A 22237-nucleotide genomic window follows, 5' to 3' on the forward strand; every position below is an offset into this window, starting at 1 on the left:
TGTGGGGCCCAGAATTGGACACAGTATGTAGAGTGGGACTATGACTTCCCTTCATCTGTTCATGCAGCCTAGAATAGCATTTGTGGCTTTTTTGCTGCTGCATCACAATGTTAAGATTGTGGTCTTCCGAGACCCCTCGATACTTTACACATGCACTACTGGCAATCAAGGTGTGCCCCATCTTATATTTGTACAACTGCTTCTTCCTGCCTAAGTGCAGAATCTTACATTTGTCTTCACTTTGTGTTTCTTTCAAGAGAGAGCTGCTTGGTCAGACCGAGTTGCAGAAGGCAAAGCTCATGGTAACTGAAGATAGGGATCTAGTTCTGACAAGCGTAACGTCAAAGACAAAGGCTTTGCTCCTGCAAGAAAAGAAGAAGAGCCTGATTTCTGGATTGGACCAAAGGCATGTCTGGCCTCCTGTTCTCACAGCGGCAAAACAGATGCCCATTATGGGAAACCCACAGGCAGGAGACGAGCGCAATAGCAACTCTCTCCAGCTGCAATTCCCTGCAATTGGGATTCAGAAGCATCCTGCGTCCGACAGTGGAGGCAGCACTGAGCCATCAGGGTCAGCAAAGGTTGTAGGAGGAGGTTAGCTGGAGGATGAAATTGCTGGCACCTATTTTCCATATCTGCTGGAGGAGACTCTTGAGAGTCCCATGGACTGCAAGAAGATCAAACCTCTCCATTCTGAAGGAAATCAGCCCTGAGTGCTCACTGGAAGGACAGATCCTGAAGCTGAGGCTCCAGTACTTTGGCCACCTCATGAGAAGAGAAGACTGCCTGGAAAAGACCCTGATGTTGGGAAAGATGGAGGGCACAAGGAGAAGGGGACGACAGAGGACGAGATGGTGGGACAGTGTTCTCGAAGCGACCAGCATGAGTTTGACCAAACTGCGGGAGGCAGTGGAAGACAGGAGTGCCTGGCGTGGTCCATGGGGCCACGAGGAGTCAGACACAACTAAACGACTAAACAAAACAACAACAATTTTCCATATTGTGTGTGTCCTAATGGAAAAGCTTTTGCATACTCCTTGAATTATGGAATAAAGTCTAACTGGGATTTTGGCGCTTGAACCCCACCAGGTAATTTCCCCCCACAAAGCCCTTTTGTTTTGGATATCAGCTGCCCTGCTTTTTTTCAAAATTGCCCAGAAGGTTGGTTTGGGCAAGCGCTGGCTTGTCTGAGGCTTTTCCATTCTCAGCTCTGCGAGGCAACCCAGAGAGAAACCCGGGAGAAAACACCTCTTTCTGAAGCGTTTTGTGAAACCTGGCAGGTGGCGCTTGCAATGGTCCAGACAGGCATCCTTTTTTCTTGCTTCTGTGGGGGCCTGATGTGCAGGGACTGATCCCTGCTGCTGTTTTCAAGAGCTGGGTACCATTGGGCCAGTAGGAGCTCACGCTAATTTTCTCCTTTCTTCACTTCATGGTTGCTTATTACGTGGCAGAACCGAGGCAGGTCCTGCTGTTTACTGACACCAGAACAAATGACTGGCCTGATAGGAGAAAGGAAACAACAAGCAGGTGTGTGTGTGTGTGTGTGTGTGTGTGTGTGTGTGTGTGTGTGTTCATGGCAATCCTTCAATAGCTGCACGGTCAAGAGAATTTGACAAGCATCTTGGAAGTCACCTGTTTAAAATTGTTGTGCTGGTTTGCAGGATGCTTTAAAGACCAGTAAGAGTAAGAGCTGTTTGACAGTGGAATTTGCTGCCCAGGAGTGTGGTGGAGTCTCCTTCTTTGGAGGTCTTTAAGCAGAGGCTTGACAACCATATGTCAGGAGTGCTCTGATGGTGTTTCCTGATTGGCAGGGGGTTGGACTCGATGGCCCTTGTGGTCTCTTACAACTCTATGATTCTATGACCACAAGGAACGAATTCTAGACATGCAAGGAAAAGCTGCCAAGTGCAAGCTGTCAAATTTGTAAGGTTAGATGAGGCGTGTCAGGAGAGGGTGGCAAGTGTGACGGGGAGTGCAGTCTAGTCTAAAGATCAGAAAAGAGAAAGGCTTCTTTGTGCTGATGAGTTGAGTTTGTCTCAAATTAGACCTAATTCAAATGAGATTGCCTGGCAAAAGCAAGCTCACGCCTCTCAATGAGTTTGCATTCCTGCTTAAGGTACATATGTAAGAGGCTCGTTTCTAATCATATTTTGGGAGGGATTACGTAGCTGCATAATTTCATGCTCTCTGGGTGCCCCATGAGCATATTACAAAGCAGTTGTGCTGTGTGTTAGAAATCAAGCGCTGCAGTGCAGTTTTTGTTTCCCAATATATTTCTTATCAATGAAACATTTGGTGTGGAGCAAGCAGATTCTCATTCTGAAAGTGTTGGGCAGAGGAAAAAGCCTGAGAACCACTAGATCAGATCAAGCCTTGCCTTCCCCAGAACGAGAGACCTCTTTCCCTTGGTGCGATTGAGACCTGGCAGGGACCCCAAGAGAAAAAACGAGAAGTGATTCCCTCCCCCCCATGCTCCCAACCAACCACTTTACCACTTTTCTGGAAAGTCTGACCACGTTTTTGGGATGAGAATGATCGCCGAAGAATTGATGCTTTTGAATTCTGGTGCTGGAGGAGACTCTTGAGAGTCCCATGGACTGTAAGGAGATCAACCCTACCCATTCTTAAGGAAATCAGCCCTGAGTGCTCACTGGAAGGACAGATCCTGAAGCTGAGGCTCCAAGACTTTGGCCACCTCAGGAGAAGAGAAGACTCCCTGGAAAAGACCCTGATGTTGAGAAAGGAGCACAAGGAGAAGGGGATGACAGAGGACGAGATGGCTGGACAGTGTTCTCGAAGCTACCAGCATGAGTTTGACCAAACTGCGGGAGGCAGTGGAAGACAGGAGTGCCTGGTGTGCTCTGGTCCAGGGGGTCATGAAGAGACGGACACGACTAAACAACAACAAAGCTGTAAATAACCACCACACTCCCTGCAGTTGAAGGAACACTTTGGGACTCAACCCAAAATTAAGATTTATATCATGGGTGGAGAACCTGAGGCCAACAACTGGCCCAGCCCAGGCTCCAACTTGGCCTGAGAAGGCTATCTATGGCGACCAGCCACAGTGGCTACACTCTGCTTCCACTGTCAGAGGCAATGCACTTCTGAAAGCCACTTGCTGGGAACCACAAGCGGAGAGAGTGGCTGTTGCCCTCAGAACCTGCTTGCAGGCTTTGCTTGGGGGCACCTGGTTGGCCACTGTTAGGAAGAGACGGTGGGCTAGATGGGAAATTGGCGTGATCTAGCGGGGCGCGTCTCATGCTCTCTCTTTTGTGCTTGTGCTGAGGACAACTGCGTTGTTTCCATGTGCTTCATTCCATCAAGGCAGAGCGAGAGGCAGAGAGCGCCACCTCTGACCCCCCCCTCAAATGAGATACCAAGCTCCATTGCCCTGGCGGCCCAAAACAGCAACCTTGACATTTTGCGGAGAAGGAAGGGGACCGTTTCCCCGCCGCTGCTTCCTCCTTGAAGTCAAACGGGTCGAGGCCTCCGCATTTGTTGCTGCTCAGACAAAAGCCCTTTCCTTTGTTAAGAGGCAGCTATGGGGGGTTAAGTGGGCACGAGGAGGGGGATCAGCCCCAAAGAAAGGGGGCGGCGCTGGCAGAGGCAAAGATGCAATGCGTGACCGGGGATTAGTCTTTAAGAGAGAAGGCAATAATTGGAGGGACCCGGTGGCCACTAAAAGCATTATCCACCCCACGACCCTTTCGAGAACAGGGCTCGGTTGCGAGGGACTTCGATAGAGCAAGTATTGTGCAGGTTCAAGTTTGACTCGGATCAAATCAGACCTTTGAGCTGTCCGTTGTCTCCCTCCAATTGGAAAGATCTCTCCCGATGCCTCATGCACAGAGAGACAAGGCTTTCTCTAGTGTTGCTAGCCAGAACGGGAGCAGGACATTTTTCCGTGCAAGCCAGATGCTGGACATGAGAACATAAAATGACTCCACCAGGTCAGGCCAACGGTCCCTCTCGTCCAGCATGCTGTTCTCACAGTGGCTAACCAGATGCGTGAGGGGAACCAGGACACTGGACCTGATCACAAGAGCATCTCTCCTCTCCTGTGGCTTCCAGCAACTTCCCCTCCTGTGGCTTCCTCACCCACCTGTCCAGATGCCTTGGTTCCAACCAAGCTGTGCTGTCAGTGGAGGCAGGTCAGTGGAGGGCCTAGGACCCTCGTACCCAGGGGACCGCCTCTCCCGGTATGCCCTGAGGAGGACCTTATGGTCCATAAATAGCAACACCCTAGAGGTCCCGGGCGTTTAGGAAGTCAGATTAGCCTCAACCAGAGGCAGGGCCTTTTCAACACTGGCCCCAACTTGGTGGAACGCTCTGTCTCATGAGACCAGGGCCCTGCAGGATCTGATTTCTTTCCGCAGGGCCTGTAAGGCAGAGTTGTTCCGCTTGGCCTTTGGCTTGGAATCAACTTGATCCCCTCCCCCTCTATCCTTTTTCCTTTCTCCTTCTGTGATGGAACTCCTATTTGGGGACTTCCCTGGCTTTTCTGGCCCATGTAGGACCAGTTTGGATAGTTGGCCTTGGTGAAGATTTGATGTTTTCATCCCTAAAAAGTTTTTGATTTGCGTTTCTACTGAAATGAGGCTGCATTTTAATGTTGTATTTTAATCTTGTTTTTAAGTTGTATTTTAATCAATTGTTTTTATACCTGGTGTTAGCCGCCCTGAGCCCGGTCTTGGCTGGGGAGGGCGGGTTATAAATAAAACAACTTCTTTTTCTTCTTCTTAGTTCATGAAGCTTTAACAAAGATTGCAAAAGGCCCTTTAACACAGAGACGCAGCATCTTGTGAAACGCCCCCCTCCCCAGCGAAAGTAGGAGAACGCACACCCATTTTTGCCTTGTGCACAGAGATTGGGGTGAAATCCTTGCCCCTGTAGATGAAATCCCCAACTCCCAGTTTGTAAAGACACAGCCAAACAGCAAAAAAAACCACCTAGGTATTTATTAGCAGGAGTGTTGCAGAGGTTGAAGATCTTTCACAAGCTGGCTCTCCGATCTCCATCTTTGGTGGCGTCTATGAATGCAAACCACAGAGAACCTTAGCGTCGACCCAAGGGCGCGGGGGGAGAGACCTGCTGCACTATAACTCCCACCAGCCGTAATCGATGGGAGTTTGAGCCCCACAAAATCTGAGGGGCCCCTGCCTCTGCTCTAAGTGCACGAGGACGAAGCAGTCCTGCTCTTTTGCAAACATGAAAAAAAAAAATAGCTTACATCATCCAGGAGAGGCTATTGCATTTGGATCGAGGATCCCCTTCTCTTTGGTGTCCGTGCCCCCTGAGGAGGGGGGGAGGGGGCATTTGTAAAATAATGCCGACTCTCCTCTGATGGAAGAGGCTGCAGATATTGACACCACGACGGACATTGGCACTGTTTGCATATTTTCTGCACCGTGGGATTCTGAAAGCAGCACATGTTACAATTGCTGCCTCTTTCCCTCCTTGCGAGGCAAAGATGTGCCACTGACAAGCGTGTTGAAACAAAAGAAGCCAAACTGCTAAAACCGGGCAGAACCAGAACCCAGAGGGGTCTTAAGCTCCCACAATGCAGAGAGGGCAGATGAGTCAGGGTTGCTCACAACCTGGAGCTCTGGACAAGAGGCAGGGTTGAAAGCCAATCAGATGCAAACAGCTTCAAGAGAACAAGGTGGACACAAGCAAAATTATCCTCTTAAGTCCTCCCTGGCAGAGGGGGAAAAATGGCGAATGTACGCACTCTTCAGCCCAAGGCAAGTTGATAAAAGATCTCTGCCTCAAGGTTCTACTCCTCTTGAAGGCCCCTGCTGATAAAAGCAGGTGTTCATGTATGAAAACCAATACAAACCATAGAATCGTTTTAAAAAGGGTGATTGTTCATTAGAAATGGGGGGGGGGGACAGTCCCGGTGTAAAATGGGACATCGCTGAGTGCAAAAAGGCAGGTTTCAAATTGCAGGTGGCTGTACTCCCAGAGACTAGTCTTTTGCAGCAGGAGGTTGCCATTCCCCTTCTGCCTGAAGAGGACCGAGGTTCAAAGACGTGGCCTTGAATGCTCCCAGCTCCGCCCGTCTCTCTCAGTCCAGCCTTTTCACCATGTAGGGCCCATCCAGTTCGTAGCCGATCTTCCTGTAGTAGTCCCTGGTGCCCACACCTGTAAGCAAAAGTGGGGAAATGGGTCAGTCCGAGGAGTCTGTGCAAGAGAAGATGCTCCACAGAGGGTATCCGTCATGGACTGGTTGGACAGGGAGGAATGGTGGGAGGAGCTGGTTGGGAAACCACTAAGGGAAGAAGGATCAGAGCCCGGGGAGTGGTGGTGGGACAGTGATGAGCAGTCAGAGGGAGAAGAGGGAGGAGACTGGGGAAAGGAGACGTCGGAAGCAGAAGGGTAACTGTTAGTTTCTGTTTGCCACTGTTTGCTTAGAGTCACAAGACTCTGTTTACATTCCAGAGACATTCCATACTGTTGGAAGTCTCACGGGAGGCGGATGTGACGTACTGGTTTCCTGTTCCTTTGTTGTTCAGTTGCTCTCTGTCTTTCACAGAGAGAGGATGTGTTTTCTGTCTGCGTAGTAAGAAATAAAGCATAGCGATGTAGCCATAAATCTCATCACTTCCGTGTGCTGCTTTGATTCTCTGCTGAATGGGGGATGTGCCAGGAGCCTTATCAAAGGCTCAGGTCGTTAATTATCGTCGGAGGGCGATTCCGAAGGACTCGGCCGGAGAAGGATGAGCTTTATCAGCTCGGTTGAACGCAGATTCCGACAGTAACAGGGCTTAGTGAGCTGGTAGAGTCGGTGGCAGAGAGACGTTTGCCACGGCAAAAATGGCCGCTGTTTCTTTAATGCTTAAAAAGCTGGGCCAGCATGAGTCAGCGGCCTGCACTGGGTTGTATATATAATGTTACATTTGTTGTTGGGTTGGTTGGTTGGTTAGTGAAAGCTGGTAATGTTGGTGTGTACAGTTGGTCAGTCACTTTTGCACAAAGACTTTTAAGAATAAAAGCAGAAAGCACTCTGCAAGGATATTCTTGTGGACTCTTTTATGCCAACAAGGGTCTGTGGACCAGGCTGAGGAGACAAAGGGAGGTCAGAACCCTTTCCTTTTTTTTTTTACAAACACTGACAAAGTTCAGAATCAGAGGCAGAAGAAGAAGAAGCAGGAGAGGAGGCAGACGAAGGGGCAGAGATGAGTCAGGCGGGCAAAGAGTCAAGGGGGTCTCCCCCTCCTGCCGCAACAAGCTCCCTTGCATCCATCTCCCAGTGCCAGAAGAGCCATGAAAAGGGCAGAGGAGGGGTTGGCTTCATGTAGGCACAGTCTCCAATTGCTTGGGAAAAGCCCTGGAGAGGAGGAGACATAGACGGCTGTGGGGAGGAGGGGACATTCAGTCTCGGCAACTGATTTCAGGCAGCAAGACCCACAGGGAATGAGCTGCTGTGCTTGCTCATGAGGTCTGACCCTTAGCCGAGTCTGCCGAGATGGTGTTTTTGCCAATAAAGAGGTAATTCCAACTTTGAACTGTGTGGTGTACTAACAGGCACGCTCTGTGACAGTATCCCAACTTGCATAGAGGGTGTCCCAAGAGATGCTCCACAGAGACCAGGCATAGGCAAACTCGGCCCTCCAGATGGGGACTACAACTCCCATCATCCCTAGCTAACAAGACCAGTGGTCAGGGATGATGGGAATTGTAGTCCCAAAACATCTTGAGGGCCGAGTTTCTTATGCCTCATAGAGGCCATCCCTCATAGAGAGCTGTAAGAGCTGTTTGACAGTGGAATTTGCTGCCAAGGAGTGTGGTGGAGTCTCCTTCTTTGGAGGTCTTTAAGCAGAGGCTTGACAACCATATGTCAGGAGTGCTCTGGTGGTGTTTCCTGCTTGGCAGGGGGTTGGACTCGATGGCCCTTGTGGTCTCTTCCAACTCTATGATTCTATGATTCTAACTTACTTGAGATTATTTCCTCAAGCTGAAGATAAGCCAGTTTGGAATCAACATGGCACCTGGCCCATCTGACCTCTTCCGTTGCTGCTCCCAATATGCAAATCCAACTTAGTAATGTCTACTGCATTGCAGGGGGTTGGATTAGATGACCCACGGGGTCCCTTGCAACAATTCTACAGTACTCCAGTCTTCTGTAGCCTGCTGCCTTCCAGCTATTTCGGACCACAACTGTGCTGGCTGGGGCTGATGGGAGTTGTAGTGCAAAACAGCTGGAAGGTGCCAAGCGGGGGTGTATGCAACTCTACTCTGACTTGCAGAGGCACTCCCCAGATCTGCCCTGCCACCCGAGATCTTTTAAAACTGGGAACCGAACCTGCGGCTTTCTGTGCCTAGAAGAACGCGCCCTACCACAGCTCAGGCTTCCACATGCAAAAACACCCACCCGCCTTCCGTTTGCAAGAAAAGGTGCCCTCTTTTTTAACTGCAAAACATCCGAATGCACATTCCAGGCTTCCACTGAGGCTAGGGGAAATGAAATGAACGGGGCGGGGGGAGAGGGAGAGACTTGAACCCGGATTCACCTCTCGTTTTTTGAACAAAAGCGAAGGAGTGGTAAATCTATGGAAGGAACCCAGATCATTACGGAGGACTGAAGAGGCTCGGTCGCAGTCCCGAGCGCCGGCTGGCCTCTCCGGAGCCCACACAGCTCATCCTTTATCTCCACTCCAGAAGCACTTCTGCGTTCGGAGGCCACAATTAATTTCCCCCCCACCCACTCCTTGCGTGGGAAGGGGATTTGCAAAACACAATTGTCTCCCACAAAGGCTCCTTCCCTCCCTCCTATTCCTCTCCTCTGCTCCTTAATCAGATCCTGCCGCGCTCAAATCTTGGCTAAGCCCCGCTTGCGAGGAACAGCGGCTCTCCGTTAGCGTCCAGCGGAGAGGCAGAACCATTACAGGATAAACAACAGCTGCACACCCCCCTGCCGGGCTGAAAGCAGCACAGAGGCTTCTAGTACCCCTCGCGGGAAGTTTGTTCGAGAGCTTTATCCCGGCGGAGGCCGATGGGGCAGGGCAGAGAGGGCGCTGCCTCGCCAAACTTGGCCCACCTTCAGCCAGCCCCGAACTTCCATCTTAGTTACAAGCCCAAGGCGTGGCAACAAACTCTCAGCTTCCTCCTTCTTAGGCCGCATTCGCAATACCCATTACAGCAAATGCCATTCCCACCGAAGAATTCTAAGAACATTAGAAGGGTAAGGCCCACAGCAGGCAGGATTCAACCTCATGACCAACTCTCCCCTCCTGTGGTTTTCATCCTGGCTAGCAGCCACCCATAGCCCTCTCCTCCTCCGTGAATCTGTCTAATCCTCTTCTAAAGCCATCCAAATTGGTGACCATCATAGTTCCATAGTTTACCTATGGCTTCGACTGGCTGGCTAAACCAGCTGATGGTGAGTGGGGCTTCACCTGCGTGCAAAAACAGGCTCCGCAGGTTGAGCGGATGAGACCGAGAGTGGGTCCAATTGTCAAGAAGGTGGTTTCTGCGCCTGCACTGTACAGGGAAATGAGGGGGCAGGTGGGGCTTGTCCACCTAGAAAGGGACAAGAAAACTCTAATGCTAAGCTTCCAGTGCCTTGCGGCAGTGAGAAAGGCTTCAGGAGTAAACCCTGACGAACAATCTGTACCCACTGCCTTGAGGGATATATTTGGGAGGAGAAAGGCTAAGGAGTAAACCCAATAAACACATGAGACGTAACCGGCGGTGTTCTTAGATAAATAAGATATATTATTCATAGTATCAAATTGTAAATTTCAACAGAAGTAACTCGTAAAGTTCAAAGGATTTTGTGGAACTGTAACAACCTTTTATAAGGGACGCGGGTGGCGCTGTCAGTTAAACAACAGAGCCTAGGACTTGCCGACAGAAGGTTGCAGTTCGAATCTCCTGTTGCTCTGTCCCTGCTCCTGCCAACCTAGCAGTTCGAAAGCACGTCAAAGTGCAAGTAGATAAATAGGTACTGCTCCGGCAGGAAGGTAAACGGCATTTCCATGCGCTGCTCTGGTTCGCCAGAAGCGGCTTAGTCATGCTGGCCGCATGACCCGGAAGCGGTATGCCGGCTCCCTCGGCCAATAAAGCGAGATGAACGCCGCAACTCCAGAGTCATTCACGACTGGACCTAATGGTCAGGGGTCCCATAACCTTTTTAACAACCTTTCATGTGGATGGTTTGGACTTTATGAACAGACAGGTGGAATAGACACCATTACACGAATGGACCTTATGCATGAACTGGCGATAGAATGATCAGATCCATTGGATCTTCTGCTTTGTTTGTTTGTTGAACTTTATGAGTTGCTTCTGTTGAAATTTACAATTTGATACTATGAATAGTATACTTTATTTATCTAAGAACACAGCTGGTTACGTCTCGCGTGTTTATCGAGAATGCTTTACGTGTTTGTTGTTGCTAAGGAGTAAACCCTACACAAATCTGGAGTGCAGTCCTTAAGGCGGCTGGACGGCAGCTTGTATGCCTCTTTCTGACAACTCCTGCTGCGAAGCTGGTGTCCAATGTATTGCTCTGCTTTCCTTTCGACCACACCAGCGAGGCTGGGGGTGGGTGGGTTGTACAGTGGTACCTCAGGTTACATACGCTTCAGGTTACATATGCTTCAGGTTACAAACTCTGCTAACTCAAAATAAAAAAATTCCTTCCAGTAGCACACGAAAGCTCATACCAAGAACCAACTTAGTTGGTCTTTAAGGTGCTACTGGAAGGAATGTTTTTATTTTGACTATGGCAGACCAACACGGCTACCTATCTGTATCTGCTAACTCAGAAATAGTGCTCTAGGTTAAGAACTTTGCTTCAGGATGAGAAGAGAAATCAGGTTCTGGTGGAGCAGGAGCAGGAGGCCCCATTAGCTAAACTGGTGCCTCAGGTTAAGAACAGTTTCAGGTTAAGTACGGACCTCCGGAACGAATTAAGTACTTAACCTGAGGTACCACTGTATTCTCTTCTGGGCAGCCCAGCACCTCCACACACACTGGCCAGGCTTGTGTGAAGTACTTCCTTTTGTCCATGCTGGATTTTCCAACACTCAATTTCATCGGGGAGCTGTAGTTCATTAAGAGTTGTTAGGAGATAGCGCCCCCCTCCATTCTCTTCCCAGAGCTACAATTCCTAGAGATGCTGAACAATCCATCTCTTTCCCCAGGGAGCTCTGAGCATTGCAGCTCTGGAAGAGGAAAAGGCTGCAGGTTCCTCAGTTGTATCATATGTCCTGAAATCCATTCCCTGGGATTTTTACGCAGGAAGGAGAACGGGCACTGCAATGTTGACCACTGGACTGCACTCCAGTCAGTCAGGCTGCCTCTGGGAAGTGCAGCCGCCAAAATTTCAGGGTCCCTGCTGGGTGACGACAAACCCTCCAATCAAACCGTCGCTCCTGGGAAGGCTCAAGCTACGCCTGCCTTGAGTAGTGTTCATGCCCTGCTCATCCAAGGTCTCAGAATCGTGCGGCTCAGCAAAATGCAGACTTAGCTGAGAGTTAGGTATATTCGCCTCCCCGAGTGACGCACACTCGAGCATCAGGCAAGAAGTGGCGGTCAATGAAAAGGGCATCCTATTACCCTTTTCTGCGCCTCTGCTGCTGCAATTCTCTCTCTCTCTCTTAAAATAATTTTTATTGGGATTTTATTTACAACATAACACAACCCCCCGAATACACAAATCCACCCTCATTAAACATGAACATAACAAAAGTGAGCATAACATACAGCAATACAAACAACCAAATAAAAGACTTCCTTTATCCTGTATCTGGCCTCCTTATTTACTTCTTAGAAGCTGTTTCCTTTATGAATAATCATTAAGATTTTTCTAATTATAACCAAGTCTTCTGCAGACATTAATCGAAACAAGTCCAGGTATGTATTTTAGAGCACTGTTTTGTGAAGTATTCCCTGCATTTCCCCCCTGCTTTTTGAAGCTCTTGTTTAGTGTGATCTCTAATTGCCTCCGTTAATCTAGCCAGTTCAATATACAGTGGTACCTCTGGTTGCGAACGGGATCCGTTCTGGAGGCCTGTTTGCAACATGAAAAGAGTGCACAGTGGCGCGTCTGTGCACGAATGGGTTGCAATTCACTGCTTCTGCAAATGCTCATGACACCATTTTGCACTTCTGCGCATGTGCGAGAGGCAAAACCCGGAAGTAACCCTTTCCGGTACTACCGGGTTGCCATGTAACCTGAAAGAACGTAACATGAAGCAAACGTAACACGAGGTATGACTGTACTCTAACAGTTTATCTTGCGATTCCTTTTTTGTTGGCAGAGTTTCTTTCCCCCCCAGTTTTTAGCAATTAGGATCCTTGCCACTCCTGTGGAATTCTCATTCAATATGTGGAAGAGGATGCTTTTAATAGAATCACGGAACTGTGGAGTCGAAAGAGATCCCAAGCATCATTTAGTCCAACCTTCTGCAATGCGGGGACCTCGGCTTCTGCGAGGGGGAATCCTGCCATATCCCCATCACTGCAGAGTGTTTTCTTACCCCACAGGAGAGGACAGAACAGGTCCAAGGCCTACCACCACTGGCACATGCACACTGCAGCCACCACACTAGGAACTTATTCTCTATCATGTCAGCATACAAAGTGCTGTGAGCAATGAGCAACTCATCTTACCCTAAAAACCCTGCAGAGGTTTAGGGTTGTTAGGCAGTGAGAAGCTCAGGCTCCACCCAGAGAACTATGTGGAACAATCACAACCATCTGAAGATGGTTTGCCCAAGGTCTAAGCACACAGCCCCGCTGAGATTTTAAATAATACGCAGGGTTGACTACCAGAATCCAATCGTTTATTTATCTTCCATTATACTGAACGGTATAATGGTATAAAGGTCTTACAGTCATACCTCGTTACGTTTGCTTCATGTTACGTTTTTTCAGGGTGTGTCCCGCGGCGACCTGGAAGTGCCGGAAAGGGTTACTTCCGGGTTTTGCAGCTCGCGAATGTGCACAAGCACCAAATCGTGCCGTGCACCTGTGCAGATTCGGCGCTTCAGGTTGCGGGCGTTTCATGTTGGGAACGGGCCTCTGGAACGGATCCCGTTCACAACCAGAGGTACCACTGTATACTGAATTATACCTCTCCATTCTGAAGGAAATCAGCCCTGAGTGCTCACTGGAAGGACAGATCCTGAAGCTGAGGCTCCAATACTTTGGCCACTTCATGCAAAGAGAAGACTCCCTGGGAAAGACCCTGATGTTGGGAAAGATGGAGGGCACAAGGAGAAGGGGACGACAGAGGACGAGATGGTGGGACAGTGTTCTCAAAGCTACCAGCATGAGTTTGACCAAACTGTGGGAGGCAGTGGAAGATAGGAGTGCCTGGCGTGCTCTGGTCCAGGGGGTCACGAAGAGGCGGACACCACTAAACAACAACATACTGAAAGGGCTGCCACATGGAAGGCAGAACAAGCTTGCTTTCTCCTGCTCTGGAGGATAGGACTCGAACCCGTGGCTTCAAGGAGATTCTGACTCCACATCAGGAAGAACCTTCTGACGGTAAGAGCTACTTGACACTGGAACAGATTTCCTTAGGAGGTTGTGGACTCTCCTTCCTTTGAGGTTTTTAAACAGGCTTTGGATGGCCATCAGTCATGGGTGCCTTAGCTGAGATTCCTGCACTGCAGGGGGCTGGACTGGATGGCCCTTTGGTGTCCCTTCCAACCCTAGAATTCTCTGAGCCAGTGTGGTGTAGTGGTTAAGAGCAGTAGTCTCGTAATCTGGGGAACCGGGTTTGCTTCCCCTCTCCTCCACATGCAGCTGCTGGGTGACCTTGGGCTAGTCACACTTCTCTGAAGTCTCTCAGCCCCACTCACCTCACAGAGTGTTTGTTGTGGGGGAGGAAGGGAAAGGAGAATGTTAGCCGCTTTGAGACTCCTTAAAGGGAGTGAAAGGCGGGATATCAAATCCAAACTCTTCTTCTTCTGATTCTAACATCCTTAATCATTCCAAAATAGACACACCTGTCCCGTTCTCTTTTAAGAATGAATCATGTTTAGTTTGAGGGTTGGTGGATGAGGAGGTAAGAAGTGTCTGCTGGATCAGGCCAAGGGCCCAACTAGTCCAGCATCTTGTTTCCACCATGGGTAGGCAAACTAATGTTTTAATGTTGTATTTTAATCTTGTTTTTAAGTTGTATTTCAATCAATTTGTTTTTATATCGGCTGTTGGCTGCCCTGAGCCTGGCCTTGGCTGGGGAGGGCGGGGTATAAATAATATATTTTTTATTTTATTATCATTATAAGGCCTGGGGGCCGGATCCTGCCCAATTACCTTCTCAATCTGGCCCGCGGATGGTCTGGTCTAGGAGTCAGCGTGTTTTTACATGAGTAGAATGTGTCCTTTTATTTAAAATGCATCTCTGGGTTATTTGTGGGGCATAGTTATTTCTTTATTTCCCCCCAAAAATATAGTCCGGCCCCCCACAAGGTCTGAGGGACAGTGGACCGGCCCCCAGCTGAAAAAGTTTGCTGACCTCTGGTTCTCAACAGTGGTCAAACCAGATGTCCCAAAGGGAAACTGAGTGCAGGATAAGTGCTCTCTCTGGATGCGATTCACAGCGGCTTGTATTCACAGGAATATCCTGCCTCTGACATGGGAGGGAGCACAGCGCCTTCTCCTCCATGACCTTGTCTAATCCTCTTAGCAGGAAAGGCTTCATTACAGAAGTCAGATTACTCTCTGGTTTGCCTACGTACTTCTGTTTCGTCAGCATCAAGTACGTAGGAGATGCGTCTCTCCTGGCTCCCGCTGCCCTGGATGTGTGCTTGTGCGAGGTTTTCATTATTCAGCGATGAGAAAAAAGTCTATCGGAACATGCTCAGAGGCATTCCTAAGAATGCAAGGAGAGCCTGCTGGGTCAGGCCAATAGGGGCGCATCTGGTCCAGCGTCCTGTTCTCATAGCGGCCAACCCGATGCCCCAAGAGGAAACCTGAAGCAGGATCTGGCCAAAAGGACACTCTCCCCTCCTGTGGTTTTCAGTAACTGGCAATCTGACGCGCCACTGCCTCTGACTGTGGAGGCAGAGCCGAGCCGTCCTGGCTAGTAGCCATCGATAGCCCTCTCCTCCTCCATGAATTTGCCCAATCCTCTTTTAAACGTGTCCAAGTTGGTGGCCATCACTGCCTCCTGCGGCAGGGAGTTCCATAGTTTAACTATGTGCTGCGTGAAGGTCAGGGAGCTGCCATCAGAAAAGGGAAGGGAGGCAGAGGGGCCGTTGGGATACAGGGAGGTTCTGAAAATCTTACGAAGCAGTTCCTCTTCCTGCAGTGGGGAAAGCCACACCTCCAGTGGGGAAGCGGGGAAAGGACCAGAGGATGTTGCTGGGAGCCCCCCTCTGAGGGTGGGGGAAGCCACCCCTCTAGGGTAAAGGAGGGGAAAGGGCTAGAGGACGCTGCTGGGAGCCTCAGCACTGCTCCTGGCCAAGCCAGCCAGGAGGGAAACACGCCTCTTCTGTCGCCCACCTTGCGCAGAGGAGTAAAAGACAAAGAAGGAAGGAAATGACTGGGGGTGACTAAGTTCTTATGTTGGACCCGGAAAGAACCACTCCTGGATTCTGCTAGCAATTGAGGCAGACGTGAACTGATGGTTCTGCACTGTAAATAGTTTTTGCACCAAAATAAAGCCTGTAAAAGACAGGTCGGAGTCCTGCCTGGTTACTCACGAGCAACCACCACTGTCCAGTTCTGGGCACCACAATTCAAGAAGGACACTGACAAACTGGAACGTGTCCAGAGGAGGGCAACCAAAATGGTCAAAGGCCTGGAAACGATGCCTTATGAGGAACGGCGAAGGGAGCTGGGCATGTTTAGCCTGGAGAAGAGGAGGTTAAGGGGTTATATGATAGCCATGTTCAAATATATAAAAGGATGTCACATAGAGGAGGGAGAAAGGTTGTTTTCTGCTGCTCCAGAGAAGCGGACACGGAGCAATGGATCCAAACTAGAAGAAAGAAGATTCCACCTAAACATTAGGAAGAACTTCCTGACAGTAAGAGCTGTTTGACAGTGGAATTTGCTGCCAAGGAGTGTGGTGGAGTCTCCTCCTTTGGAGGTCTTTAAGCAGAGGCTTGACAACCATATGTCAGGAGTGCTCTGATGGTGTTTCCTGCTTGGCAGGGGGTTGGACTCGATGGCCCTTGTGGTCTATTCCAGCTCTATGATTCTATGACATCTGACATTTCCTTTCATTCCTCCTCCCATTTGTAGCTGAAATAAGCCACCCTTGGTTCAGATTAAGCCACACTCAATCATTTCAGTGCTGAAAAGGACTCAATCAATTTCGGATTCTAAAGAAAAGGGAGGTCATAACAGATGCTGTTATTTGCATGCAGGTGAATGCTTAAGGTGGCCCGTCAGAGATTCTTCAGCTGTTCATCTTGCATCGCAGGGGGTTGAGGTTGTTGGGTATGTTTAGTCTGGAGAAGACAGGCAATAGGAGAGCCATCTTCAAATATCTGAAGGGCTGTCGCATGGAAGATGGAGCAAGCTTGTTTTCTCCTTGGCGAGAGCCAGTGTGGTGTAGTGGTTAAGAGCGGTGGACTCGTAATCTGGTGAACTGGGTTCGCTTCCCCGCTCCTCCACCTGCAGCTGCTGGGTGACCTGGGGCTAGTCACACTTCTCTGAAATCTCTCAGCCCCACGCACCTCACAGATTGTTTGTTGTATGATATGTAAACTGCTAAAGACGAGGTAAAATGAAAATCAGATAGAGGGGACTTGGGGAAACCCACCTAACAATGTTTAGAAAAAATAAGGATAAGACAAGAATCTGTTTGTATTGTTTGTTTTTCTGTTTGTGTTGTTTATTTGTGTTATAAAATGAATAAAAAATTTTTTGGGGGGAAACCCAAAACCAAATCACATGCATGCGCGGAAGTGGCGATTCGCGACCCATGCATGTGCAGATGTGGTTTGGATTCGTCTCTGGATGTGAACGGGGCTTTGGAACGGATCCCGTTCGCATCCAGAGGTACCACTGTACAGTGGTACCCCGCAAGACGAACGCCTCGCGAGACGAAAAACTCGCAAAACGAAAGGTTTTTTCGTTTTCGAGTTGCCTCGCAAGACGAATTTCCCTATGGGCTTGCTTCGCAAAACGAAGCTTGCCCCGGGGACAGCGGGTCTTCTCTTTTGAAGCAAGGGGCGGCGGGGAGATAGCGATCTCCCTGCAGCCCCTTGCTGCAAAAGACGTCCGGGGGAAGCGGGGAAGCGAAGCGCTTCGCTTCCCGCTTCCCCCGGACCTCTTCTGAAGCAAGGGGCTGGGGGGAGATAGCGATCTCCCTGCAGCCCCTTGCTGCAAAAGACGTCCCGGGGAGGTTTTAAAATGCTGTTCCGAAGGGGGGGCGGGGACACCTGCCCCAGCCGCCCCACTTCGGAAAGCTGTTCCGAAGTGGGGCGGGGGGGCGGGGACACCTGCCCCAGCCGCCCCACTTCGGAAAGCTGTTCCGAAGTGGGGCGGGGGGCGGGGACACCTGCCCCAGCCGCCCCACTTCGGAAAGCTGTTCCGAAGTGGGGAGGGGGGGCGGGGACACCTTCTGAAGGCGGGCAGGGGGCGAAAGTCTTTGTCCCCCCTGCCTGCCTTCCCAGGGGCTTTTAAATCGCCCCGGACAGCGGAGAAGTCCTCCGCTGTCCGGGGCGATTTTAAAATGCCGCCCGCCAGCATTTTAAGATCTCCCCGGACAGCGGAGAAGTCCTCCGCTGTCCCAGGGTTTTTTAAAATGCTGGGGGTGGGAAGAAAAGCCCTTGTCGTCCCCCCCCCCCAGCCTTCAGAAGAGGTCGGGGGACAGACTGTCCCCGGACCTGGTCTGAAGGCGGTTTCCCTAGGAACGCATTAATTGATTTTCAATGCATTCCTATGGGAAACCGTGCATCGCAAGACGAAAAAACCGCAAGACGAAGAGACTTGCGGAACGAATTAATTTCGTCTTGCGAGGCACCACTGTATATGGAAAAACTTTCAGACAGTAAGAGCTGTTCAACTAAGGAACGGTCTCCCTTTGGGAGGTTGTGGGCTCTTCTCCCTTGGAGGTTTTTAATAATAATAATAATAATAATAATAATAATAATAATAATAATAATAATAATAATAATTTATTATTTGTACCCCGCCCATCTGGCTGGGTTTCCCCAGCCACTCTGGGCGGCTTCCACAAAGACCAAAAATACCCTAAGATGTCACACATTAATAACTTCCCTGAAATTCCCTTAAGATGTCTTCTGAATGTCAGGTAGTTGTTTATCTCTTTTACATCTGATGGGAGGGTGTTCCACAGGGCGGGTGCCACTACCGAGAAGGCCCTCTGCCTGGTTCCCTGTAGCTTTGCTTCTCGCAGCGAGGGAACCACCAGAAGGCCCTTGGCGCCGGACCTCAGCATCCGGGCAGAACGATGGGGGTGGAGACGCTCCTTCAGGTATACTGGGCCGAGGTCATTTTTAAGAAGAGAAGAAGAAGAGTTTGGATTTGATATCCCGCCTTTCACTCCCTTTAAGGAGTCTCAAAGCGGCTAACATTCTCCTTTCCCTTCCTTCCCCACAACAAACACTCTGTGAGGTGAGTGGGGCTGAGAGACTTCAAAGAAGTGTGACTGGCCCAAGGTCACCCAGCAGCTGCAGGTGGAGGAGCGGGGAAGCGAACCCGGTTCCCCAGATTACGAGACTACCGCTCTTCACCACTACACCACACTGGCTCTCACCAGTGCTTGGATTGCCATCTGTCATGGATGCTTTAGCTGTGATTCCTGCGTTGCAGGGGGTGGACTGGATGACCCTCGGGGTCCCTTCCAACTCTACAGTTCTATGATTCTAGCCTCCCTCCTCCTCCTCCTCCTCCTCCTCCTCCTCTTTTCCCTACTGCAGCAGCAACTCCCACCACCCAACCGATGCAGCTGGGGTGAGGCGGAGCGGCTGCGGAGTCATTAATGAAATATTGCCATCTCTCTAGGAGACCAATGAGATGTAATCGCTCCATCTGGAGCTCTGTGGTGGCTCCGAGATTGTTTCCAATGGTACAAAAGGAAACCTAATGGATGCGTCCGGAGCGGGGCTGATGGCAGGCCCCCCCACCCCCACCAAAATAAAACAAAAAGCCTAAGTGAGATGGAATTAGCCTGCAGATGGGCAGAGCGCCCAGCCTCCCCGACGCCCAAATATTAATGTCAGGCTGCTGATCGTTAAGCTCCCTTTTAATGAAGTAGAAAATTCGAGCGTAAACTGTTTGCCATTTCAAAATCCATACCATACGTTTCCATCGTTAGCTCTTCCTTCTTACAGAGGGAGTTTATTTCTATTTATTTGCCTTTTATTTATTGCATTTCTAGTCCACTTCAAGGGACGCAGGTGGCGCTGTAGGTTAAACCACAGAGCCTAGGGCTTGCCAATCAGAAGGTCAACGGTTCGAAACCCCGCGACGGGGTGAGCTCCCATTGCTCGGTCCCTACTCCTGCCAACCTAGCAGTTCGAAAGCACGTCAAAGTGCAAGTAGATAAATAGGTACCGCTCTGGCGGGAAGGTAAATGGCGTTTCTGTGTGCTGCTCTGGTTCGCCAGAAGTGGCTTAGGACGCCAGCTCCCTCGGCCAGTAAAGAGAGATGAGAACCGCAACCCCAGAGTCAGCCACGACTGGACCTAATGGTCAGGGGTCCCTTTACCTTTAGTCCACTTCAAAGAGGCTCAAGATGGCGAATATCAGGGTCTCCTGCTGTTTTCGGACTACAAGTCCCATCATCCCTGACCACTGGTCCTGCTAGCTAGGGATGATGGGAGCTGTAGTCCGAAAACATCAGGGGAGCCAAGTTTGGGAAAGCCTAGAGCAGCCTTTCTCAACCTGTGGGTCCCCAGATGTCGTTGAACTACAACTCCCATCACCCCTAGCTAGCAAGGCCAGAGCTCAGGGATGATGGGAGTTGTAGTCCAACAACATCTGGGGACCCACAGGTTGAGAACTGCTGGCCTTGAGTATATGGTCCTCCCCCCGCCCCCATTTAATCCCCACACCAGTGAGGTAGGCCAGGTTAAGAGAGGCCGTGACTGGCCCAAGCTCACCCAGTAAGCTTTTTGGCCGTGCGGGGATTTGAACCCATGTCCCCCCAGGCGCTAGCCTAACACTCTAACCACTACACCACACTGCAGGTCTATGAGAGGAAAAGGGGTGTGATAGCAGGGCATCTGCTCTGCATGCAGAAGACCCTGGGTTCGATGTCCATTTTAAAACTAATTTTTCCTTATACACGACATCTGCAGCAAGAATCCTGGTGGCTTAGTACCGGAAAGGGGATCAGTTACCCACTAGGGGAGAATGGTTATGTAAGCTTTCAGAATATTCAGAATTAACCAAATTGACAGATATAATAAGACAAAAGCCCAAAAGCGAAGTGAAAAAGGAATGGGAGCGCCTAAACACCTTAAAAGCCAAGGTTCGAGGACAGAAATCTGGCTGAGTCTGGAATAACCTTGTGAAGTGAAAGGATAAGAAAGAGGGATTTATATCTAGATGCTAGGATAGAGATGATAAGGAAAACAGGAAGACACAATGAGAGGTAAAGGAGGTGCTATGGGATTAGTGGAAGTCAATTGTCAGGGAACTGACATCGGAGCAGAGGGGAGAGGCGGTACTTCCCGATTCTGCAGAAGAAGGAACGAGTAAGGGGAGAGAGAGAACGTCATCTGGGGAAGAATGTCCAGGTGACACCAGGAAGAAGGAAGAGGGGGAAAGCATCTTGGAGGAGAGGCTCCGAGACTCTGGCACTGACGGCAGTGAAGAGAGTGGAGGGCCACCCCTGGGCACGCCCACTCTGCGCAGAAGGGTTTCGCGCAGAGAGGGGAGGCAGAGATTATCCGTCAAGGAGCTTCTATGCTGGAGGAAATTTAGAAGACGCCCACTCACGGATTCGTCGAGCGACTGAGCAGCAGCAGCACCCAGGCTGCTCAGTCAGGGAAAGACACAACCCACCCCTAAGCAGTTTGGAACCGCTAGAGGTTTACACACAAGCAACCCCAATTCCCGTGACATCAATGTTTGTTTTTCTTTTTAGTGTTTATATTATTAATTTGTAAGATTTGGATTTTTTTTGTATGCTTGTTTTTGTGTTTTGTGTATTGTTATTTTTTGTTGTTGTGTGAAGAATACTAATAAAATTAATAATTTTAAAATTAATAATAATAATAATAATAATAATAGGGATCGGTCAAGCAGAGGAGGCCCTGGAAAGCCAGTACTGGGAAGAAGGGACAGTGAGGAGTGAGGCAACTGCATGTGTGCTTTGTCATTCCATGGGGAGTCACAGGGACGGACTCAGCAGGAAGGAAGCCTCGCAGGTAGTCAACCCTGATAGACAGCAATGTCTCTCTAGGGTTTCAGGCAACGCTCCTTTACACAATGCATAGTTGAACTATGGAACTCCCTCCCACAGGAGCCCGTGCTGGGCGGCTTTAAAAAGAGGACTGGAAGTTAAGGCTATCAATGGCTCTGAGCCACAGTGGCTATGCTCCACTTTCATGGCCAGTGTTGGCGATGCTTCTGAATCCCAGTTGCTAGAAAGCACAGGAGGGGAGGGTTGCTCTTGGATTCGAATCCTGCTCGCAGGTTCCCCAGAGGCCTGTGGTTGGCCGCCGTGAGAACAGCATGTTGGACTAGATGGGCTCCTACTGGCCGGATCCAGCAGGGGTCTTTGCATGTTCTTGTGAGCCATAAGAGACATCACCTTGCTGACAAAGGTCCGTATAGTTAAAGCTATGGTTTTGCCAGTAGTGATGTATGGAAGTGAGAGCTGGACCATAAAAAGGCTGATCGCGAAAGAATTGATGCTTTTGAATTCTGGTGCTGGAGGAGACACTTGAGAGTCCCATGGACTGCAAGAAGATCAAACCTCTCCATTCTGAAGCAAATCAGCCCTGAGTGCTCACTGGAAGGACAGATCCTGAAGCTGAGGCTCCAATACTTTGGCCACCTCATGAGAAGAGAAGACTCCCTGGAAAAGACCCTGATGTTGGGAAAGATGGAGGGCACAAGGAGAAGGGGACGACAGAGGACGAGATGGTGGGACAGTGTTCTCAAAGCTACCAGCATGAGTTTGACCAAACTGCGGGAGGCAGTGGAAGACACAAAGAGTGTCACAAAGAGTCGGACACGACTAAAGAACAATATGAGGCATACAGTGGTACCTCGCGTTACATACGCTTCAGGTTACATACGCTTCAGGTTACAGACTCCTCTAACCCAGAAATAGTACCTCG

General features: G+C 49.9%; 1 protein-coding gene across 1 annotated transcript in view; it reads right to left on the minus strand.

Moving 5' to 3' along the window:
* Positions 1-4940: 4940 nt before the first annotated feature.
* The window catches only part of ELP3 (elongator acetyltransferase complex subunit 3), a 110685-nt gene continuing 93388 nt past the window's right edge, over positions 4941-22237 (minus strand). Inside the window, exon 15 of the mRNA XM_083494516.1 lies at positions 4941-6147. Within this exon, the coding sequence (XP_083350642.1) occupies positions 6071-6147 (77 nt within the window). The 3' untranslated portion in view covers positions 4941-6070. The remainder of the gene's footprint in view (positions 6148-22237) is intronic.

Source organism: Podarcis liolepis (assembly GCF_965112155.1).
Source record: "Podarcis liolepis genome assembly, chromosome: 3".
Taxonomy (NCBI): Eukaryota; Metazoa; Chordata; class Lepidosauria; order Squamata; family Lacertidae; genus Podarcis; species Podarcis liolepis.